We start from the raw sequence: 20126 nt of genomic DNA on the forward strand, positions 1-20126 counted from the left end.
CCGGCCCTGTCAGACTCAACCGCGTGTCTCGGGGGCTTCCCCTCTTTATCTTTATCTCGGCCTCGAAACGGGCTTTGACAAGCCCCGAAGGAGAGGGCTAAGTCGTGGGTTCATATCCTCGGGGTCTCGAGGTACCTCCCCGAGATGGCTTAATGGCGGGAAATCGGGCCCTCTAATTTCACCGCGTAGAAGCATTATGCGAACTGATATCAACTGGCTCCATATTTGGCACTCCCTCAGGGTTTATTGGTAGTACACCGACCTCTACGTTGTTGTTTTCTCCAAGACCCTCATTGTCATGAACATGTGCATTTTGTGAGCTAGACATGTTTCAGCCTGAAAATAAAAGATTCTTGATAAGAAAAAGCGTAAAGATAATGTGTGTAACAAGAATCAGTAAAGAAATAATCACTATTATCTTTAGCCCCACGGTGGGGGCCAAACTGTTTACCTCGAAAAATACGAGTAACAATTAAATTTAATTTGTGGTTTTAAAAATATGTGATTTAGTTCAATACCAATTAGTAATCAAGAAATATGAAATAGGAATGAAAAAAGGATAAGCGAATCAAACCAATAACAATTGACAGTGATGACCTCGAGACGGTGACCTCGAGATGGCTAAGAGCAATAAAGTAAGAAAAGTAAAATAACAACAATAGAGTTTAAGGACAATGCTGATGAACAGTAGGCGAAAAGGTAGAAAGTATATTCTTTCCTCAGTAAAAAGGGTGGTCTTACAAATGATTGGGATCCCCTTTATATAATGGGGGAACCCTAAATAAGGAATATTTCTATTTACAGTAGGGAATATTTTTGGTACAACTGTCTAACCGCCTAGTACAGAATTGTATAATCCTATTCCGTGATTTGCGTCATGACTTTGGGGACGTGGTTGGAATCTAGCTCGTTATGGTATAAATCCATAACGGTACTATTTCGGGGTAGAACAACCCAACCTCGGTATGCATCGTGCTTCGCCTTAGAACTCGGGTTTGGTTCCTCGAGCTCGAACCTGGCCTTACCCGGACTCGGATTTCTGACGACCTCTCAAGTATATATTGATCGAAGGCATTCGATCTCGACCGTATACAGTCTGAAAAGAGAAAAGGAGTGAACAAATTCTTAGTATTAAAAATTAATGTTATTTTAGAAGTTAAACTGACGATACAAATAGCTAATACCATATCCACGATGTGTTTTAGCAAAGTAACAATATAAATCTCTTTTTGTGGGGCCAGGCGGGTTGAAAGCAGAAGAAATGCTATGCGGTGCAGGTTAAAGTTTTGCTAGTTAAGTTTCTACTCTCAACCCGCCCAGCCCCGCCCCGGTGCCATCTCTAAATAGATACGTTCAAAAAACTCTAGGAGGTATTTGTAATTATGCAATCTGGAGTGGAGGTAAATGAAATTAATGCTTCTCAAAACCCTAAACAGCATCGCTATAAGCTCTCTGGTAACGGGATGAAGTGCAAATAGCAAAGAGAACCAAAGATGCAGATCTTCGTGAAAACCTTAACAGGGAAGACCATAACCCTAGAGGTCGAATCGAGTGACACCATTGACAATGTCAAGGCTAAGATTCAGGATAAGGAAGGTATTCACTTGTAATTTTCTCACTTTTTTCTTATCTTTCATAGTAATTGTGAAATAATAAAGGTATCTGATTGATGGATACTTTATAGGGATTCCACCGGACCAGCAACGTCTGATATTTGCTGGTAAACAGCTTGAAGATGGCCGTACGCTTGCAGATTATAATATCCAAAAAGGTCAGTGTTGAATGAAATTGGAAACTGATTTTTTTTTTTTTTGGTTAATTATTTTTCCTAATGAAAAACAGAGTCCACTTTGCATCTTGTGCTGAGGCTTCGAGGTGGGATTATTGAACCGTCTCTTATGGCTTTGGCCCGGAAGTACAACCAGGATAAGATGATCTGCCGCAAGTAAGTTCTCCTGAACAAAAAAAGACTTGATTTCACGTATTATGTTTACTTTTGGAACGATATTGACCTGATTTCATGAGAATTGGATATAGGGGATTCATGTAGTCTGTTCCTCTAGAGCCGAAAAATAATTTATCTCTGAAATGTCAAATCTCTAAGATGGCCTGTTCAAGAATGTTTTTGTGGTGACATACAATTGTTTTCGTGTGAGCTCAAGCTTGTAGATGGCATTTCATTTTCTTGTTATCACTTGTAACACATGGTGATTTTCTTTCACCTCTATATTCTTCACCTCTATCTTTCACCTCTATGATCTTACGGTGAAGTTGCATCTTGCACAAGAAAATTAATGTCTACTTGCTGCTGCTTTTATTCTAATTTGTGTGCCTCAGAGCATTGTACTTAGCTAAGATATTAAGATAATTTAGAACGTTATGTGATGTGAACCGAAGAAGAAACTAGAAAGTGATGATGCTTTGAGGGCATGGCAGAGATAGGAACCTGCCAAATACTACCTTATCAACCACCTACAGATTCGTTAGTATAGCTCTCTGATGCCCTTGTTTGCTTTTTGATATACTTTTGAGTGTACTATTTTGGTAGACATGATTTGAAGCTATCCTGGCCAAGGTAGTGGCTTGAATATGGCATGCATGACATTTTCTGCTTGTTCTGAGTGACTATCGAACATATCAGTTTTTCTCATTGTAATCTCATGAGGGGATCGTACGATAATTGCACGACTAAACAAACTTTTGGTGCTAAAATGAAGTCTTTCCCTTTAAATTATTTCTGGGCCCTCTCACTGGTCCACGCGCTATGATGTTGCATTCTGTTGGGTTAAGTTGCGTGACTAACAAGTTGTGGTCTATTTATTCTTTCTTTGATACTGCTATGATTTTGCCTTCTAATGGGTTAAGTTGCGTGAATAACGAGTTGTGGTCTTTTTATTCTTTCGTTGAAACTCTTGGGTGTATTTATGCCTTTTTCTTTTGCTGCAGGTGCTATGCGCGTTTGCATCCTCGTGCTGTCAACTGCAGGAAAAAGAAGTGTGGCCATAGCAACCAGGTTTGTTCTTGGTCAATCTTGTGTAACGTTGTGCGTTACTGGACACTATATTAAATGGTCCTTCTATTTCCTACTTTTATTGCAGTTGAGGCCAAAGAAGAAGATCAAGTAAACAGGTGGTTGCATTTGCTGTCAAGACGCTTTAAAATTTGGCACTCTTTTGTTTTTTATTTGCTTGTTGACTTTGGTCAGTCCTTCGGCGTCTATACATAAGTTTTAAAATTTTACCCATTTGCGTTACTTTTTAATCTACTTAACTGAGTCTGATCGACTGCAAAATAGTTGGTTGGTTCAAGCCGTATGCTTTGAAGCACGTCATCAGTTGCTTCTTTTTCAGTTATAAGCAGCGGTATACATGAAACCACGCGTTTTAGCGCTCCTTATCTTAAGTTGATCATAGAGTTCCCTTCCTGATCAAGTATGCATGGACTAGCAACTGTCATTGGAGTTAAGGGGTTGCACAAACATGTTTATCTTTTCTCAGACCTCATATAAAAGATGCTCGACTTTCCAAATGGCGACCACACTTGGGTAGTACCCATTTCTGGCAAAATTTTAGCCTGGGGAAGGGGGTACGTTGGCTTTTAGACGGCTTTGGATAGAAAGAGATCTAGAAGATGAATAGAGAAAAAAAATACAGGGGAAGCTTTTAGAAACCATAAACTCACTTGATGCTTTTAACCCCGAGTTTTCACCCAAAGAGAAGTAATCTTCCATAACTTAATACTTGCTGTATCCCATTTCTAGTTCCATTTCTTCAGCAACAATTCCAACTGTTTTCCTATTAGAGTAAGGCATTCTGTTGCTGCCTCTAGCTTAGAATCAGTTTAAAAAGGAAAGGAGAAAGACTCATTTTTCATAGCTTTACGTATAGCCTGTTTGGCCAAGCTGCAAAATTCAGCTTATTTTGAGAAGTGCTTTTTTCCAAAAGTGCTTTTCTCAAAAATACTTTTGGTGAGAAGCAGTTTATGTTTGGCTAATTAGTTTGAAAAGCACTTCTGAGCAGCAATTAGTGTTTGGCCAAGCTTTAAAAAATTGCTTCTAAGTGTATTTTTCTCAAAAGTGCTTCTCAAAAAAGTGCTTTTGGAAAGAAGCTACTTTTATCTGCTTCTCCAAAATTGCTTCTGCTTCTCCTCAAAAGCATTTTTTTTCCTTCCAAAAGCTTGGCCAAACACCTCAATTTTTGGCCAAAAGTGCTTTTGGCAAAAAAAAGAAGCACTTTTGGCCAAAAAGAAGCTTTGCCAAACAGGCTAGTAATCAGGTGCCAATTTTGACTAATATGGATTTGTACGGCATAAAGCCCAAGAAAAGGGAAAACTTACCCACCATACTACTTGGTGGAACTTCATGCGAGTAAAAGGTATATGCAACTCTGTTCCGGTAGTGTGCTATATGTTAATGTTTGGCTTTTTTTTCCTTGATTGCTTAAAGCTTCAATCCTTGTATGGTTTATAGCAAAATTTCTAATTTTGGTTATCTACTATATTTAAGCCACTAAAGACGCTATATTTTATTTTTCTCTCTCCCTTCTCAGATTCTCTCTCGTAGTTACCGTTTTTCGTACAACTTCTCAATACACGTTCATCCTCTCTCTATTTTGATACAATATATTTTCTTTCCCATTCTCTGTAAACACGCTCAAAACCAGAGAAACCTCCTCACCAACACCGCTGCTTCCTCCTTCCCCAATCTCGGCGTAAACCCTAATCTCCTCTAGATTTTACTCATTTGTTTTTATAATTAGTGGTGTAAGTATTTAATTTTTTTGATTTTCGCTATTTTTGCTTATTCTCAACATCTCTACTTACCAAATTTTTTCTAATCAACAGTATCTAAGCGTATTCTCACAATGTTTGAGAATACACCCCGCTAGTTGATTACTAGAGGTACACCTACTAAAATTCTCAATTTCGATGGGCCCTCTTTCTCCTTGCAAATCACTCAAAGGGAATTATATGCAGGTTTAGCCAAAAATATGGCATTGGGGAAGAGAACAAAATCTCGACATGACAATTTCGAAGAAACCCAAGTCGAGAAATCATTGAAGGAAACAAGACTTCCCATTGCAAAAAAGAGGAAAAAATATATTTTTGAAGCTTCATTTGTCAAGGGGAAGGAGGTTGAAGCAAGTAAAAGCTCGGATACACTGGAAGAAAAGGTAATTTCTGCTGTATTCATCTGTATTTATATGTATAAACCTGTTGAATTCTGTGTTCAAAAAGGATATTCAATGTATTTTTGTACTTATAGAAATCAATGATACAGATATGTATATGTATTCTTATAGTTGTATTTATAAGGATTTTCAAAGTTCCCATCATTGTTTTATTCTAATTGCAATGTCTTTATTTGTTGTTTGCGTATATATTATATTAGTACATATATTTCTATCACTGATACCTTACTCCAGTTTATTTTTGCAGTCTGTATTTAGTTGTATTCATGTCAGTTGTTGTATGAAATATGTGTTGTATTCAGCTGTATTTATATTTATTTATTCTTGTCAAATGCAGATAGTTGTATTTATAAGGATTTTCAAAGTTCCCATCATTATTTTATTCTAATTGCAATGTCTTTATTTGTTGTATGCGTATGTATTATATTAGTACATATATTTCTATCACTGATATCTTACTCCAGTTTATTTTTGCAGTCTGTATTTAGTTGTATTCATGTCAGTTGTACTATGAAATATGTGTTGTATTTAGCTATATTTATATTTATTTATTCTTGTTAAATGCAGGGAATTAAGCTGTTTGTGAAAAAAAAGCCTATATTTGCACCGCATATCAGTGTATATACTAACACTGACATAGTCTCCGAGCGAAAAGAAAATCTTACTCCAGAGCAGAACAAACAACTGGGCAATACTTGTTTTGAAAATTTTCCTTCAAATGAATCGTTGTGAAGTCCAACAACAACTCTTCAGATACTTCATGGCTCTCCAGTTAGAAGGAAGTCCTGACAATGTATTTGCAATACACGTCAATGGTACTTCATTATCTTTTTCAATAAGGAAGTTTGCGCTTGTGACTGGCCTTAAATATGTTGGTAATCCTGCTGATTTTGAGTTCAATGAAAAGGTTCCTAACCGAATTATTGACTTACATTGGAGGTGCCAATCTTGTCAAAAAGAAAGATTTGATGGAATGCTTTGCTGACAAGAATTGGGGTCACGACAATGATGTGGATGCCTTAAAGATAGCTGTGTTGTATTTAATACACACTTTTATTTTTTCATCCGAGAAGAACAACACAACCATCCGAAAGCTACATTTTTACTTGGTCAAGAGTGGGCACTATTCTGAATATCCATGGGGTATAAAAGCATTTGAAAGCCTGACAAAATCTATTAGCAAGAAGATGGATGCTCAGAAGAAGTACTACATGATAGATGGGATGCCTCTAGCTATGCAAGTGTGGTTTTATGAGTGCTGTTCAAAAGTTGATCCCAAAATTGCACTCTGAGTTGATAACGTGGTCCCAGAATACTCAATTGGAGATCCACTGGTAATCAGCCAAACTTTGCTTATCTGATGAACGACATATCAATGACAAGGGAAATATGGTAATTTACAATTTGTATCCTGGCTAGTTTACAATTTACTAATCATTAATGCTGCATACATTTGCATACAGTTATTGCTGCATACAGCTGCATACAGTTGAATATAGTTATTGCTGCCTTCGTTAGTACTGCTGCATATAGTTGCATATAATTTACTAATCATTACTGCTGCCTTCATTTGAATACAAATTACATTTTGATTCTAGATTTGCATACATCCATTATAGTAAGACTTTGATTGTATTTCGTTTTTCAGATTGTTTACAAGGACATCCACCCAACCGATATAGAGCTTGCCGTTATTCAGATTCCTCCAGTAGGCGTTGCTGTTGAGAACGGTCCTACTCCTACTCATTCAGACAAGTCGGCGGAGGAATCAGATGATTTTTCTCCTATACCTGATCTTTAGTGTAAGAAGAAACATGTTGCAAGTGTTTGTCCATCTTCATCATCGCCCCATAAAAAACGCAAGGAACAGATTATTCATCCCTCAAATACAGAGAATCGATCCAAGATTCCTCCTGTTGGTGTATCTGAAATTGCACAAATGTTTTGCATCACAATCAGCTGGCAGATTCCAAAAATGATGAAGTATCTTCTTTGAGGAAAGATCTAAATTCATTCAAAGAATACGTGAGTTTTTTATCCACACATTAAACATTACAGTTTAGTGCTTAACATTCGTAAATTTTTGGCGCACTTTTCTAGTTATTTCTTTCTTGCTAAGTTTGTGGGCGAGTTCAAGTCTCTGAGATCATTGATCAATGATAACTTTAAGATGCTTTCTGACCATCTTCAAGACAATCAACAAAAAAAAAGCTTACACCAGAGAAAGGAAACCATAGGGAGACGTGATGATGGTATTGAAATGCCATATGGTGCCAACTTGCAAGATATTTAGAAAGGTCACAGACAGACTGATATAGTTGTCGGCGATAATGTTGAGGTTTAACATTTTTTAACCTCTTTAGTATATGTTTATATCTCATGTTTGCTCTTATTCGGATTAATCATATATAAAACAATTTTGTAACATTGTGAAATACAAGTATATACAGAATAATTCAGTATTTTTAATTATCTTAATCCTATATGCATTTGTATTTTCCTGACTTTATTTCTACATAATTATTGTGCTCTTTGCATGTTGTATCTACATGTATTCATATATATTACAACATGATACTTGTATACATTTAAGCTTCCTCTATATAGTAATGTTATAACTTCCAGTTAGATGCATTTAAATTCTGCCCAAAATATGCAATGTATTTATATGTATTCAGATGTATTCTTAATATGTTGTCCAATGTATTTAAATTCTCCACGTAAATACAGCCTCAGCAAAATACAAATTCAAGATCAAATATGTATTGTATTTATATGTATTTAACTGTATTCATACAGTCAGTTACTACACTAACATTGATACATACGTCTAACAGAATACAGTGGTTAATGCTCTTTGTGTGGAGTGAAGAGTGGAGGGGAATACTACATCAGAGGTGCCGTGCAACATACCACCTATAGGCCAAGAGGGTGTATCTACAAATTACTATGTATCTCAATTTGAGCTGGACGACAAGTTTCTTCCCAGTCAAATTCCAGAAACTAGAATTGTGATACACAACAGTGCAAAAAAAGTTGAATCAACCCAAGTACCATCTCATATGAATCGGCGACCAAGTAGATGGTATTCTTCGCCTTACGAGTCTAACTTCGACTCCGCAGGTTAGTGTTTTATAAACTAATGATCTATTTCCCCATGGTTTTTATAATTAAAAGTCTCTATTCATGAATTCAATGAACAACAGGTACCTCAGTATAGTTGACCCCCATTTTTGGAAAAAGACACCCCTTTGAGGATGATTCAATAACGGGGACACATCCTACATTAATCATTCAGGAATACGTCAAATGGGTTCGTGATGGTCTTCTCGCTAAACATGAACAGAAGTGACTTTTTTCCCGGTATGTCTATTACATATTTATATTTTAAAAAAAGGATATAATATTTTTTTATATCATACTTGTAGAAGTAATTTGGAAGACCATTACAAGAAGAACAAGTCAACACTTCATATACCATTGGATTTTGGAGTTGATCAAGTCAATTCAAAAAATTGATTTTACCTTCTAATGTTTGACGGTAAACTATGGGATGACAATGTAAGTTTTACCCCTTCTTACTCCACTATAATTCATTTCTTTTGTATTGGTTTGTCTAATTGTATAATTCACAAATTGAGCTCTCACACAAATTTGTCTTACATTATTTTTATGTATTCAATTGTACTCAGATGTATCTTTTACATCTGCTGTATTTAATTATTCAGTTGTATTTTAACATTACTCAGTAGTTGTAAATAACAGATGTTTTTAGCTGAATCTGTATAGTGTATTTAATGGCATCATTATTCTTGAATAGCTGCTGTATTTTACTGTATTCAGATGTATTTTAAAAGTTCTCAGTAGTTGTAACTAACAGATGTATTTCAGTACTATGTATTTAATTGCCTCATTAGTCTTGAATAACAACATGTATTTAAATATATTTAGATGTATTTTAATATTACTAGGTAGTTGTAAATAACAGATGTATTTAACTGAATCTGTATGCTGTATTTAAGTGTATTCAGATGTATTCTTGAATAACTGCTGTATTTAAGTGTATTCAGAATAATGAGGCCATTAAATACATCATACAGATTCAGTTAAATACATTTGTTATTTACAACTACCTAGTAATATTAAAATACATCTAAATATATTTAAATACATGTTGTTATTCAAGACTAATGAGGCAATTAAATACATAGTACTGAAATACATATGTTAGTTACAACTACTGAGAACTTTTAAAATACATCTGAATGCAGTAAAATACAGCAGTTATTCAAGAATAATGATACCATTAAATACACCATACAGATTCAGCTAAAAACATCTGTTATTTACAACTACTGAGTAATGTTAAAATACAACTGAATACAATTAAATACAGCAGATGTAAAAGATACATCTGAGTACAATTGAATACATAAAAATAATGTAAGACAAATTTGTGTGAGAGCTCAATTTGTGAATTATACAATTAGACAAACCAATACTAAAGAAATGAATTATAGTGGAGTAGGAAGGGGTGAAACTTACATTGTCATCCCATAGTTTTTAACGTCAAACGATAGATGGTAAAATCAATTTTTTGAATTGACTTGATCAACTCCAAAATTCAATGGTATATGAAGTGTTGACTTGTTCTTCTTGTAATGGTCTTCCAAATTACTTCTACAAGTATGATATAAAAAAATATTATATCCATTTTTTAAAATATAAATATGTAATAGACATACCGGGGAAAAAGTCACTTCTGTTCATGTTTAGCGAGAAGACCATCACGAACCCATTTGTCGTATTTCTGAATGATTAATGTAGGATGTGTCCCCGTTATTGAATCATCCTCAAAGGAGTGTCTTTTTCCAAAAATGGGGGTCAACTATACTGAGGTACCTGTTGTTCATTGAATTCATGAATAAAGACTTTTAATTATAAAAACCACGGGGAAATAGATCATTAGTTTATAAAACACTAACCTGCGGAGTCGAAGTTAGACTCGTAAGGCGAAGAATACCATCTACTTGGTCGCCGATTCCTATGAGATGGTACTGGGGTTGATTCAACTTTTTTTGCACTGTTATGTGTCACAATTCTAGTTTCTGAAATTTGACTGGGAAGAAACTTGTCGTCCAGCTCAAATTGAGATACATAGTAATCTGTAGATACACCCTCTTGGCCTATAGGTGGTATGTTGCACGACACATCTGATGTAGTATTCCCCTCCACTCTTGACTCCACACAAAGAGCATTAACCGCTGTATTCTGTTAGACGTATGCATCAATGTTGGTGTAGTAACTAACTGTATGAATACAGTTAAATACATATAAATATAATACATATTTGATCTTGAATTTGTATTTTGCTGAGGCTGTATTTACGTAGAGAATTTAAATACATTGGACAACATATTAAGAATACATCTGAATACATATAAATACATTACATATTTTGGGCAGAATTTAAATGCATCTAGCTGAAAGTTATAACATTACTTAAATGTATACAAGTATCATGTTGTAATATATATGAATACATGTAGATACAACATGCGAAGAGCACAATAATTATGTAGAATTAAAGTCAGAAAAATACAAATGCATATAGGATTAAGATAATTAAAAATATTGAATTTTTCTGTATATACTTGTATTTCACAATGTTACAAAATTATTTTATATATGATTAATCCGAATAAGAGCAAACAGGAGATATAAACATATACTAAAGAGGTTAAAAACTATTAAACCTCAACATTATCGCCGACAACTGCATCAGTCTCTCTGTGACCTTTTGGAATATCTTGCAAGTTGGCATCATATGGCATTTCAATACCATCATCACGTCTCCCTGTGGTTTCCTTTCTCTGGTGTAAGCTTTCTTTTTTCTGATTATCTTGAATTAAGCTTTCTTTTTTCTGATTATCTTGAAGATGGTCAGAAAGCATCTTAAAGTTATCACTGATCAATGATCTCAGAGACTTGAACTCGCCCACAACCTTAGCAAGACAGGAATAATTAGAAAAGTGCGCCAAAAATATACGAATGTTAAGCACTAAACTGTAATGTTTAATGTGTGGATAAAAAACTCACGTATTCTTTGAATGAATTTAGGTCTTTCCTCAAAAAAGATACTTCATCACTTTTGGAATCTGCCAGCTGATTGTGATGCAGAACATTTTGTGCAATTTCAGATACACCAACAGGAGGAATCTTGGATTGATTCTCTGTATTTGAGGGATGAATAATCTGTTCCTTGCGCTTTTTATGGGGCGGTGATGAAGATGGACCAACACTTGCAGCATGTTTCTTCTTGTAGGAGTAGGACTATTCTCATCAGCAACGCCTACTGGAGGAATCTGAATAACGGCAAGCTCTATATCGGTTGGATGGATGTCCTTGTAAACAATCTGAAAAACGAAATACAATCAAAGTCTTACTACAATGGATGTATGCAAATCTGGAATCAAAATATAATTTGTATTCAAATGAAGGCAACAATAATGATTAGTAAATTATATGCAACTGTATGCAGCAGTACTTATGAAGGTAGTAACAACTGTATTCAACTGTATGCAACAATAACTGTATGCAAATGTATGCAGCATTAATGATTAGTAAATTGTAAACTAGCCAGGATACAAATTGTAAATTACCATGTTTCCCTAGTCATTGAACATGCCGTTCATCAGATAAGCAAAGTTTGGCTGATTACCGGTGGATCTCCAATTGAGTATTCTGGGGATCACGTTATCAACTCGGAGTGCAATTTTGGGATCTACTTTTGAACAGCTCTTATAAAACCACACTTGCATAGCTAGAGGCATCCCAGCTATCCTGTAGTACTTCTTCTGAGCATCCATCTTCTTGCTAATAGATTTTGTTAGGGTTTCAAATACTTTTATACCCCATGGATATTCAGAATAGCGCCCACTCTCGACCAAGTAAAAATGTAGCCTTGGGATGGTTGTGCTGTTCTTTTCGGATGAAAAAATGAAAGTGTGTATTAAATACAACACTTTCATTAAGGCATCCCCATCGTTGTCGTGACCCCAATTCTTGTCAGCAAAGCATTCCATCAAATCTTTCTTTTTGACAAGATTGGCACCTCCAAAGTAAGTCTCAATAATCCGGTTAGGAACCTTTTCATTGAACTCAAAATCAGCAGGGTTACCAACACATTTGAGGCCAGTCACAAGCGCAAACTCCCTTATTGAGAAAGATAATGAAGTACCATTGACGTGTATTGCAAATACATTGTCAGGACTTCCTTCTAACTGGAGAGCCATGAAGCATCTGAAGAGTTGCTGTTGGACTTCACAACGCTTCATTTGAAGGAAATTTCCAAAATAAGTATTACCCAGTTGTTTGTACTGCTTTGGAGTAAGATTTTCTTTTAGCTCGGAGACTATGTCAGTGTTAGTATATATACTGATCTGCGGTGCAAATATAGGCTGTTTTTTCACAATCAGCTTAATTCCCTGCATTTAACAAGAATAAACACATATAAATACAGCTGAATACAACACATATTTCATAGTACAACTGACATGAATACAACTAAATACAGACTGCAAAAATAAACTGGAGTAAGATATCAGTGATAGAAATATATGTACTAAAATAGTACATACGGATACAACAAATAAAGACATTGCAATTAGAATAAAACAGTGATGGGAACTTTGAAAATCCTTATAAATATAACTATAAGAATACATCAGAATACATATACATATCTGTATCATGATCTCTATAAGTACAAAAATACATTGAATATCCTTTTTGAACACAGAATTCAACAGGTTTATACATATAAATACAGATGAATACATCAATAATACAGATGAATACATCAGAAATTACCTTTTCTTCCAATGTATCCGAGCTTTTACTTGCTTCAACCTCCTTCCCCTTGACAAATGAAGCTTCAGAAATACGTTTTTTTTCTCTTTTCCGCAATGGGAAATCTTGTTTCCTTCAATGATTTCTCGACTTGGGTTTCTTTGAAATTGTCATGTCGAGATTTTGTTCTCTTCTCCAATGCCATATTTTTGGCTAAACCTGCATCCAATTCCCCTTGAGTGATTTGCAAGGAGAAAGAGGGCCCATCGAAATTGAGAATTTTAGTGGGTATACCTCTAGTAATCAACTTGCGGGGTGTATTCTCAGACATTGTGAGAATACGCTTGGATACTGTTGATTAGAGAAAATTTGGTGAGTAGTGATGTTGAGAATAAGCAAAAATAGCGAAAATCAAAAAAGTTAAATGCTTACCACACTAATTATAGAAACAAATGAGTAAAATCTAGAGGAGATTAGGGTTTACGCCGAGATTGGGGAAGGAGGAAGCAGCGGTGTGGGTGAGGAGGTTTCTCTGGTTTTGAGCGTGTTTATAGGGAATAGGAAAGAAAATAGATTGTATCAAAATAGAGAGAGGATGAACGTGAATTGAGAAGTTGTATGAAAAACGGTAACTATGAGAGAGAAAAATCTGAGAAGGGAGAGAGAAAAATAAAACATAGCGTCTTTAGTGGCTTAAGTGTAGGAGATAACCAAAATTAGAAATTTTGCTATAAACCATAAAAGGTATCTATAGAATATAATTTATTTAAATGGTATTTATTTTAAGGACCCGTTTGGCCATGAGTTTTGCCAAAATAAATTTGGGATTTATTTTCAAAACTCATGTTTGGCCATAAATGTTGCCCACATTTTGGCAAAATCCCAAATCCCAAACCCCAAATCCCAAAATTACCCCAATTGCTGATTTTGGGCCAAAATCCCAAAACTTGGGAATTATATACGTGTTTTTCCAAAATAAAGTTGGAAAATATGTTTTGAAAACGTATGTCCAAACACATTTTCATCTTCAAACCAAACTTCACCCAAATCAGATTTTTCAAAATAAATTTGGGATCTATGGCCAAACGCTAGCTAAATAAATAAGGTGTTAATCTTTGCTATAGGAGGTAAAAATTCCTATAAAAAATAATGGGTTAACTTGGGCTCAGCCCAAATTGACCCATGAGCTGAAATGTTTGTAGCCTAACCCATTAATCTCTGGGTGAGTTGGGCGGGTTGAATGGGTTTGGGCTCAAATTGCCACCTCTAATTTTCGTAAAAATTGTGTGGGGTAGCCACTTTTTAAAGTGGTATTTACTTTTTATCCAACATTTTTAATGCTTAGAAATAGTAGCCACTAGTCTATTAAAATTAATATGAAAAGAATGTGTTACCCTTTCTTCTATCTCCAGCAATGCACGTCTATCCTCTAACGAAGATAGTTTAGATTCTCTGCTCGGTTAGAAGACCAGCAAAGATTTTAGTACTTTCTGTTTCCACCTTGCTTTCATTAGAAGCTGTGGATCTAGCAGCAGAGGTGCTCGTTTCTTGGCACGTCCTCTTCATTTCGTTGTTCTTTTCTTCTTTTTAATTTGTCTTGGTTCTGGTTTGTGAGCTTCAGTGGTATGCTAATTAAACTAGTCGTTTCAAAAGTTAAGGACACTTGGTCCTGAACTTAGAGTTACAAGTTCAAATGTTAAGGACACTTGGTCCTGAACTTAGACTAACAAGCTCAAAAGTTAAGGACAACAAGTCCTGAACTTACAGTTACAAATTTAAAAGTTAAGGACAATAGGTCCTAAAGTCCTGAACTTAGACTAACAAGCTCAAAAGTTAAGGACAATAGGTCCTGAACTTAAGCTATGAAGCCCAAAAGTTAAGGACAATAGGTCCTGAACTTACAGTTACAAGTTCAAAAGTTAAGGATAATAGGTCCTGAAGTCCTGAACTTAGACTAACAAGCTCAAAAGTTAAGGACAATAGGTCCTGAGCTTAGGCTAAGAAGCCCAAAAGTTAAAGACAATAGGTCCCGAACTTAGACTAACAAGCTCAAAAGTTAAGGACACTTGGTCCTCAACTTACAGTTACAAGTTCAAAAGTTAAGGACATGTTGAAGTCCTGAAGTTAAGTTCAAAAGTTAAGGACATGTAGTCCTGAAGTTAAGTTCAAAAGTTAAGGACATGTAGTCCTGAAGTTAATTTCAAAAGTTAAGGACATGAGCAGAAGGGTATTTTCGTCCGGGCAGTTAAAGTTTATTAAAACAGTAGCTAAAGACTAAAGACATTTTAAACAGTGGCTTAAAAGTAAATACATGTGTTATTAGTGGCTAACCGTGCACTTTCCCCCTAATTTTCAGCAAGATTAGTCCAAATAAAGCGAACCTAATTTTTGATATCTGGAAGTGTGGTCTAACAGTTAAATGAAACTGTATTGAAGATCATATGTGACTATAGTAGGAACTTTTGTAGAGGCAAAGAGATTAAGTACTAATTGTTTCCTCTTTTTTTTGAGCTATGGTAGATTGTTTTATCTTAGGCGAGAGACGTATAAGGTACTTGGTTGAATTTCTTTGAGGTAGGTGAGAATATAATATTCTTGGCAGTAGCACATATTTAAAGGTTGATGTATTATTCAAATCCTACTTTCTTATAAATAATAGTAATTGGATATCTTAAGTTAACATTAACGGATATCAATCTGCAGGGATACAATTATTGTACTCGTTCACTCTTTCCATCTGAAATGGTTCCTTGCTTCTATGTCATCACTATCTTTTCTTCCTTCTTTTACTACAAATCAAGTGCTGAGCTCATAACTTCTCTTCCTAGACAGCCCCCAAATATTTTCTTCAAACAATACTCTGGTTATATTGTTACAAATTCTCAACATGGCAGAGCTCTATTTTATTACTTTGTCGAAGCAGATTCAGAAAATGCAGCGTCACTTCCCCTTACTGTTTGGCTCAATGGAGGTACATTTTTCTAATAACCTTGATTTATAGTTTTAACAACTGTAAATATTAATTTGGTTGTATTCAAAATATTAGGCCCTGGTTGTTCATCTGTGGGTTTTGGTGCTTTTATGGAGCACGGTCCATTTCAGCCAGGGATTGATGGAAACCTAATGAAAAACAAGTATTTTCCTGGAATTTGGGTAATGTTTCTTGTTTCCTGAATGATCATATTGAAAGATTTTATACCTGAAAATTGGATAACAATGGCTAATTTTTAATTGCTATGAAACAGTATCGAACATGTTATACGTGGAGTCCCCGATTGGAGTAGGATTTTCATACTCAAATACAAGCTTAGACTACACCAATTGGGATGATACGGCAACTGGTATACCAGTTTACTTGAAATACCAATAATATTAGTAAGTCATTGCCAGAAAATCTTTAATTTTACTCTTTTTAATCCTTTACAGCTAAGGAGAATGTCCAATTCATTCTCAACTGGTTCAAGAAATTCCCCCAAAATAGAAACTCCGACGTGTACTTAGCTGGGGAGAGTTATGCAGGTTAATATACCTGAACTTAACTTGCCTATGTCCATTTTGCTTTTTGGTTGTAATGATTTGTTAACTAATTTGTTTTTGGTTATCAGGTCACTATATACCACAGCTCACAGTATTGCTGCTTGATCACAACAGAAAGCCCAATGTTAAACCAATCAACCTTAAATCAATTGCAGTAATATTTACATTACCCTTGATTCCTTGAACTGTCTCTTGGTAATTGTTGCACATTCAAATCTTCACTTAATAAAATGAATTTTGCAGCTGGGGAATCCACTACTAGATCTAGAAATAAGTGTGAAGTCTGCTGAATATCTATGGTCACATGGTGCCATTTCTGATGAACTGCTTACAATGAGAAGAAAAATCTGTAACGAAACGAGGTTCTTGTTGGAATCAATACATAATAATGTATCTAACGAGTGCATGAAAGTTTCGGAACTCACAGACGAGGAGATGGGAAATGATATAGATATGGGGGATCTGCTCGCGCCAACATGTGTATCTTCTGGTGCAGCAGGACAATTGAGAGCCCTTGCCACAATACATGGAAAGGTAGGAAATCTAATTGTTTTTATGACATAATTCAACTTTTTGCAATTGCAGCTAACCTTTCGCAGCTATTCTTTTGACAGTTTGTTAAGAATGCAGTAGGAATAGCTGCTGATCCATGCCTTACGGATAGGATATATCTGTACCTTAATAAGCCAGATGTTCAAAAGGCACTACATGCCAACACCACTTACCTGCCATATGCCTGGGATTTTTGTTTGGGGTCAGTTCTCTCCTTCCCTTTACTTTCTACTGCTAGTGGTTCATGTAGTGTTCATACTATTTTTCCGTTTTTCATAGTACCGGACCTTTATTACTGGTTATTGTTCTTGCTTTTCCATCTATTTTCTGGCTCTTGCAATGCTGTTATTATTTTTCTGGTTTCTGTTGTTGTTACTGATCTATTGTCTCTTTTCGTCTTCTTGAGTGGAGGGTCTATCAGAAACAACTTTTCTACTCCCGGGTAGGGGTAAGGTCTGCGTACACACTACCCTCCCCATATCCCACTTGTGGGATTTTATTGGATTGTTATTGTTGTTGCGCTAAAGTGGGTGAATCATCTTATCTAAAAGCTTGAACTGGTAGGCAGGGAATGCTTTCCTTGTTTATTTTATGTATTACGGCAACATTTACTTTCTCTTGTTTACATTATTGCCTGTGCATTTATAAGACAAGTATGCTAAAATGCAGGAACCTTCACTATCGGAGAGAAGATTTAGCTGTAAACACTATACCTCTACTGTCAAATATTCTAAAAGAGAATATCCAAGTTCTGCTTTTCAGGTAGTTCATCACAAAATTTGAAGTTACTATACTCAAATTTCCTCCTATCCAGTCCTGGTGTTTTCAATTTGTTAAAGCTCCTACTCTGTAGTAAGACTAAGATTGTGCATGTCTTTGTTTTTAACAGTGGAGATCAAGATTCAAAAATCCCACTGACCCAAACTAGGAAAATTGCTAAGCTGCTTGCTCGAGATGTAAAGCTAGTTGCTTTAGACAAATATGGTCCTTGGTATGATGGTTTGCAGGTATGTCCCCTCTATTACTGCACTGCCATCTTGCCCTTAATAGAAGGTGTGACTGCATTCACAGTTTCTAGTATGAATCATATAGCAAAAAATAAATGTATATTGATGCAGTTGTTCCAAATCCACCAACTTTAAATCTTGAAATCATATCTACAAACACTGAAAAGACGTGCATGCATAATTTGTTGATTAATTGCAGATTGGAGGGTGGAGTCGGTCATTTGGAGGGCTAAGGGAAGGCAAAAACATTACATATTTAACATTTGCTACAGTCAGGGGTGCAGCTCATGAAGTCCCCTACACTTCTCCTTCACAAGCTCTTACGCTTTTTAGAGCATTTTTGAGAGGACATCCTCCACCACCAAGGAACAGCACCGCTCGAGCCCCGACAACAACAACAACAACAACCCAGTGGAATCCCACAAGTAGGGTCTGGGGAGGGTAGTGTGTACGCATACCTTACTCCTACTCCTAAGTAGGGAGGCCACCGCTCGAGCCCCGAAGTTGCATAATCCTATTGATCTGATGAACCTCTTTTCGTCTCTTCTCTAGACTTTGATAACAGATTCTCAAGCTTTATTTTGAATCTTTCTCCTCTTTTTTTTAATCTTATATTTGTTTAAGTATATATTAATTAATTTGGGTTACTAGGCAACGAGGTAATTATAGTCATAGAAATCTTCCAATTTCTATTCGCCTACTCAAATTATTCCGGAAAGTATATGGTGGAAAGTATATGGAATGTGTTTTGAGGGATTTAAGGGGTAATTATCTCTTTAACCATATTTATGCAAGTATTACAAACCTTTGCATTGCTAGTACCATGGTTTACTATGTATTAGTTATTCATAGGATAATACCAAATAGGAATATAATTAATACATTTTTTTTTGAACATAAAAGCACGATAATTATATTACTAAACAAAAGAGTTACACGAGTTAGACATAGATTTGAGGGCATTACTATTGCCCAAAGTTGCAAGGAAATTACAAACACTAGTAGAGATAGTTCTTAAAGTATTACAAGAGTCCTGCTTGTCCTTTTGTAGTTCTTTTTGCACAAACAGAGGTGGACGAGCAAGGCAAAAACATTTGTCACTGGGAGGTTTCTTCAAAGCTTCCTTAGCCAGTCTATGAGCCACTTCATTTCCTTCCCTAAAGCTGTGCTTCAGTACCGGGAGCTTCAGCCGGTGCATTAACCATCTGCATTCAAGAATGACATTTTGAAAGTTAGTGCCTTCTTCGTATAGTAGTTTGACAACATCTGTGCTATCCGTCTCAATTTCCATGTTTGTATCTTTAAAGTCTAGTGCAATTTTTAGTCCTTCCAGGAGGGCAAAGAGTTCTGCATGTAAGGGAGAGGCTGCATGAGTCATTTTTTGGTAACCTAAGATCCAGTCACCATTCCTATTACGAAAAGATCCACCAATACCTGCAGCATGTTTAGTAGAAAAGAAAGCACCATCACAGTTAAGTTTAATAGTGTTTATAGGGGGTTTATGCCACTTGGTTTCAACAGTTATTGTCTTGTTTTTAAAGGGGTGCCTTTCCGTGAAGAAATGATATTCCCATGCAAAATGCATGGGAGTTTTTATAGAGAGGTGATCTTGGAGGTTGTTTACATTATTACTATTTCTATTCTTCCAAATTTCCCAGATGCAAAAAGGAAAAAGAGTTTTCCAATTTATCAAATGGGAGTTTTGACTAATGAAGGCATCTCTAAGCTTAGAGAGTCAGTTTATGTCTCCCATATTGATTTGAAAACTAATGCCCATGGCCTTCCAGAATTGTAGGGAAGAAGTACAGTGTAGAAAAATATGATGAATATCTTCAGTGCCCATTCTACAAGTAGTGCAAGTTGCATCATGTTTATGCCAATTTTACTGAGGTAAGCTCTACAAGGGACACAGTTGTAACTACATTTCCATAGAAATATTTTAATTTTGTTGGGGCAGTGGAGGTCCCAAATCCATTTATAACAGTTGGAA

The 20126-nt window shown here is 35.7% G+C and overlaps 3 protein-coding genes and 1 pseudogene across 5 annotated transcripts; 2 read left to right on the forward strand and 2 right to left on the reverse strand.

The window, feature by feature from the left end:
* Positions 1-1435: 1435 nt before the first annotated feature.
* LOC109216199 (ubiquitin-60S ribosomal protein L40) lies at positions 1436-10556 on the forward strand. Of its 3 annotated transcripts, XR_002066459.1 has the most exons (11): positions 1436-1596; positions 1685-1771; positions 1843-1945; positions 2947-3013; positions 3099-3129; positions 4843-4899; positions 4975-5171; positions 5757-6581; positions 6838-7527; positions 8027-8312; positions 8396-10556. XR_002066459.1 is itself a non-coding variant. In XM_019380333.1 (5 exons), exons 1-5 carry the CDS (start codon positions 1494-1496, stop codon positions 3123-3125), a joined length of 387 nt encoding a protein of 128 aa, XP_019235878.1. In that variant the 5' UTR covers positions 1438-1493; the 3' UTR covers positions 3126-3274. The 3 variants fall into 3 exon arrangements, 1 of the variants encoding a protein (XP_019235878.1); XR_002066460.1 differs by lacking the exon at positions 4843-4899; XM_019380333.1 differs by lacking the exons at positions 4843-4899; positions 4975-5171; positions 5757-6581; ... (1 more) ...; positions 8027-8312; positions 8396-10556 and having other exon boundaries at positions 1438-1596; positions 3099-3274.
* Positions 10557-11247: 691 nt separating this feature from the next.
* LOC109216197 lies at positions 11248-13371 on the reverse strand. Its single transcript, XM_019380331.1, has 4 exons — positions 13349-13371; positions 13062-13173; positions 11852-12676; positions 11248-11605 (listed from the first exon to the last, which is right to left on the reverse strand). The coding sequence occupies exons 1-3, from the start codon at positions 13369-13371 to the stop codon at positions 11861-11863; spliced, it is 951 nt and encodes a 316-aa protein (XP_019235876.1). The 3' UTR covers positions 11248-11605; positions 11852-11860.
* Positions 13372-15675: 2304 nt separating this feature from the next.
* Positions 15676-18783, forward strand: LOC109216201 (annotated as a pseudogene).
* A 272-nt stretch (positions 18784-19055) lies between these two features.
* Positions 19056-19721, reverse strand: LOC109216198. The gene has a single exon (XM_019380332.1). The coding sequence runs from the start codon at positions 19719-19721 to the stop codon at positions 19056-19058; it is 666 nt and encodes a 221-aa protein (XP_019235877.1).
* Positions 19722-20126: the final 405 nt, after the last annotated feature.

The sequence above is a fragment of the Nicotiana attenuata genome, unplaced genomic scaffold (assembly GCF_001879085.1).
Source record: "Nicotiana attenuata strain UT unplaced genomic scaffold, NIATTr2, whole genome shotgun sequence".
NCBI classification, from domain to species: Eukaryota; Viridiplantae; Streptophyta; class Magnoliopsida; order Solanales; family Solanaceae; genus Nicotiana; species Nicotiana attenuata.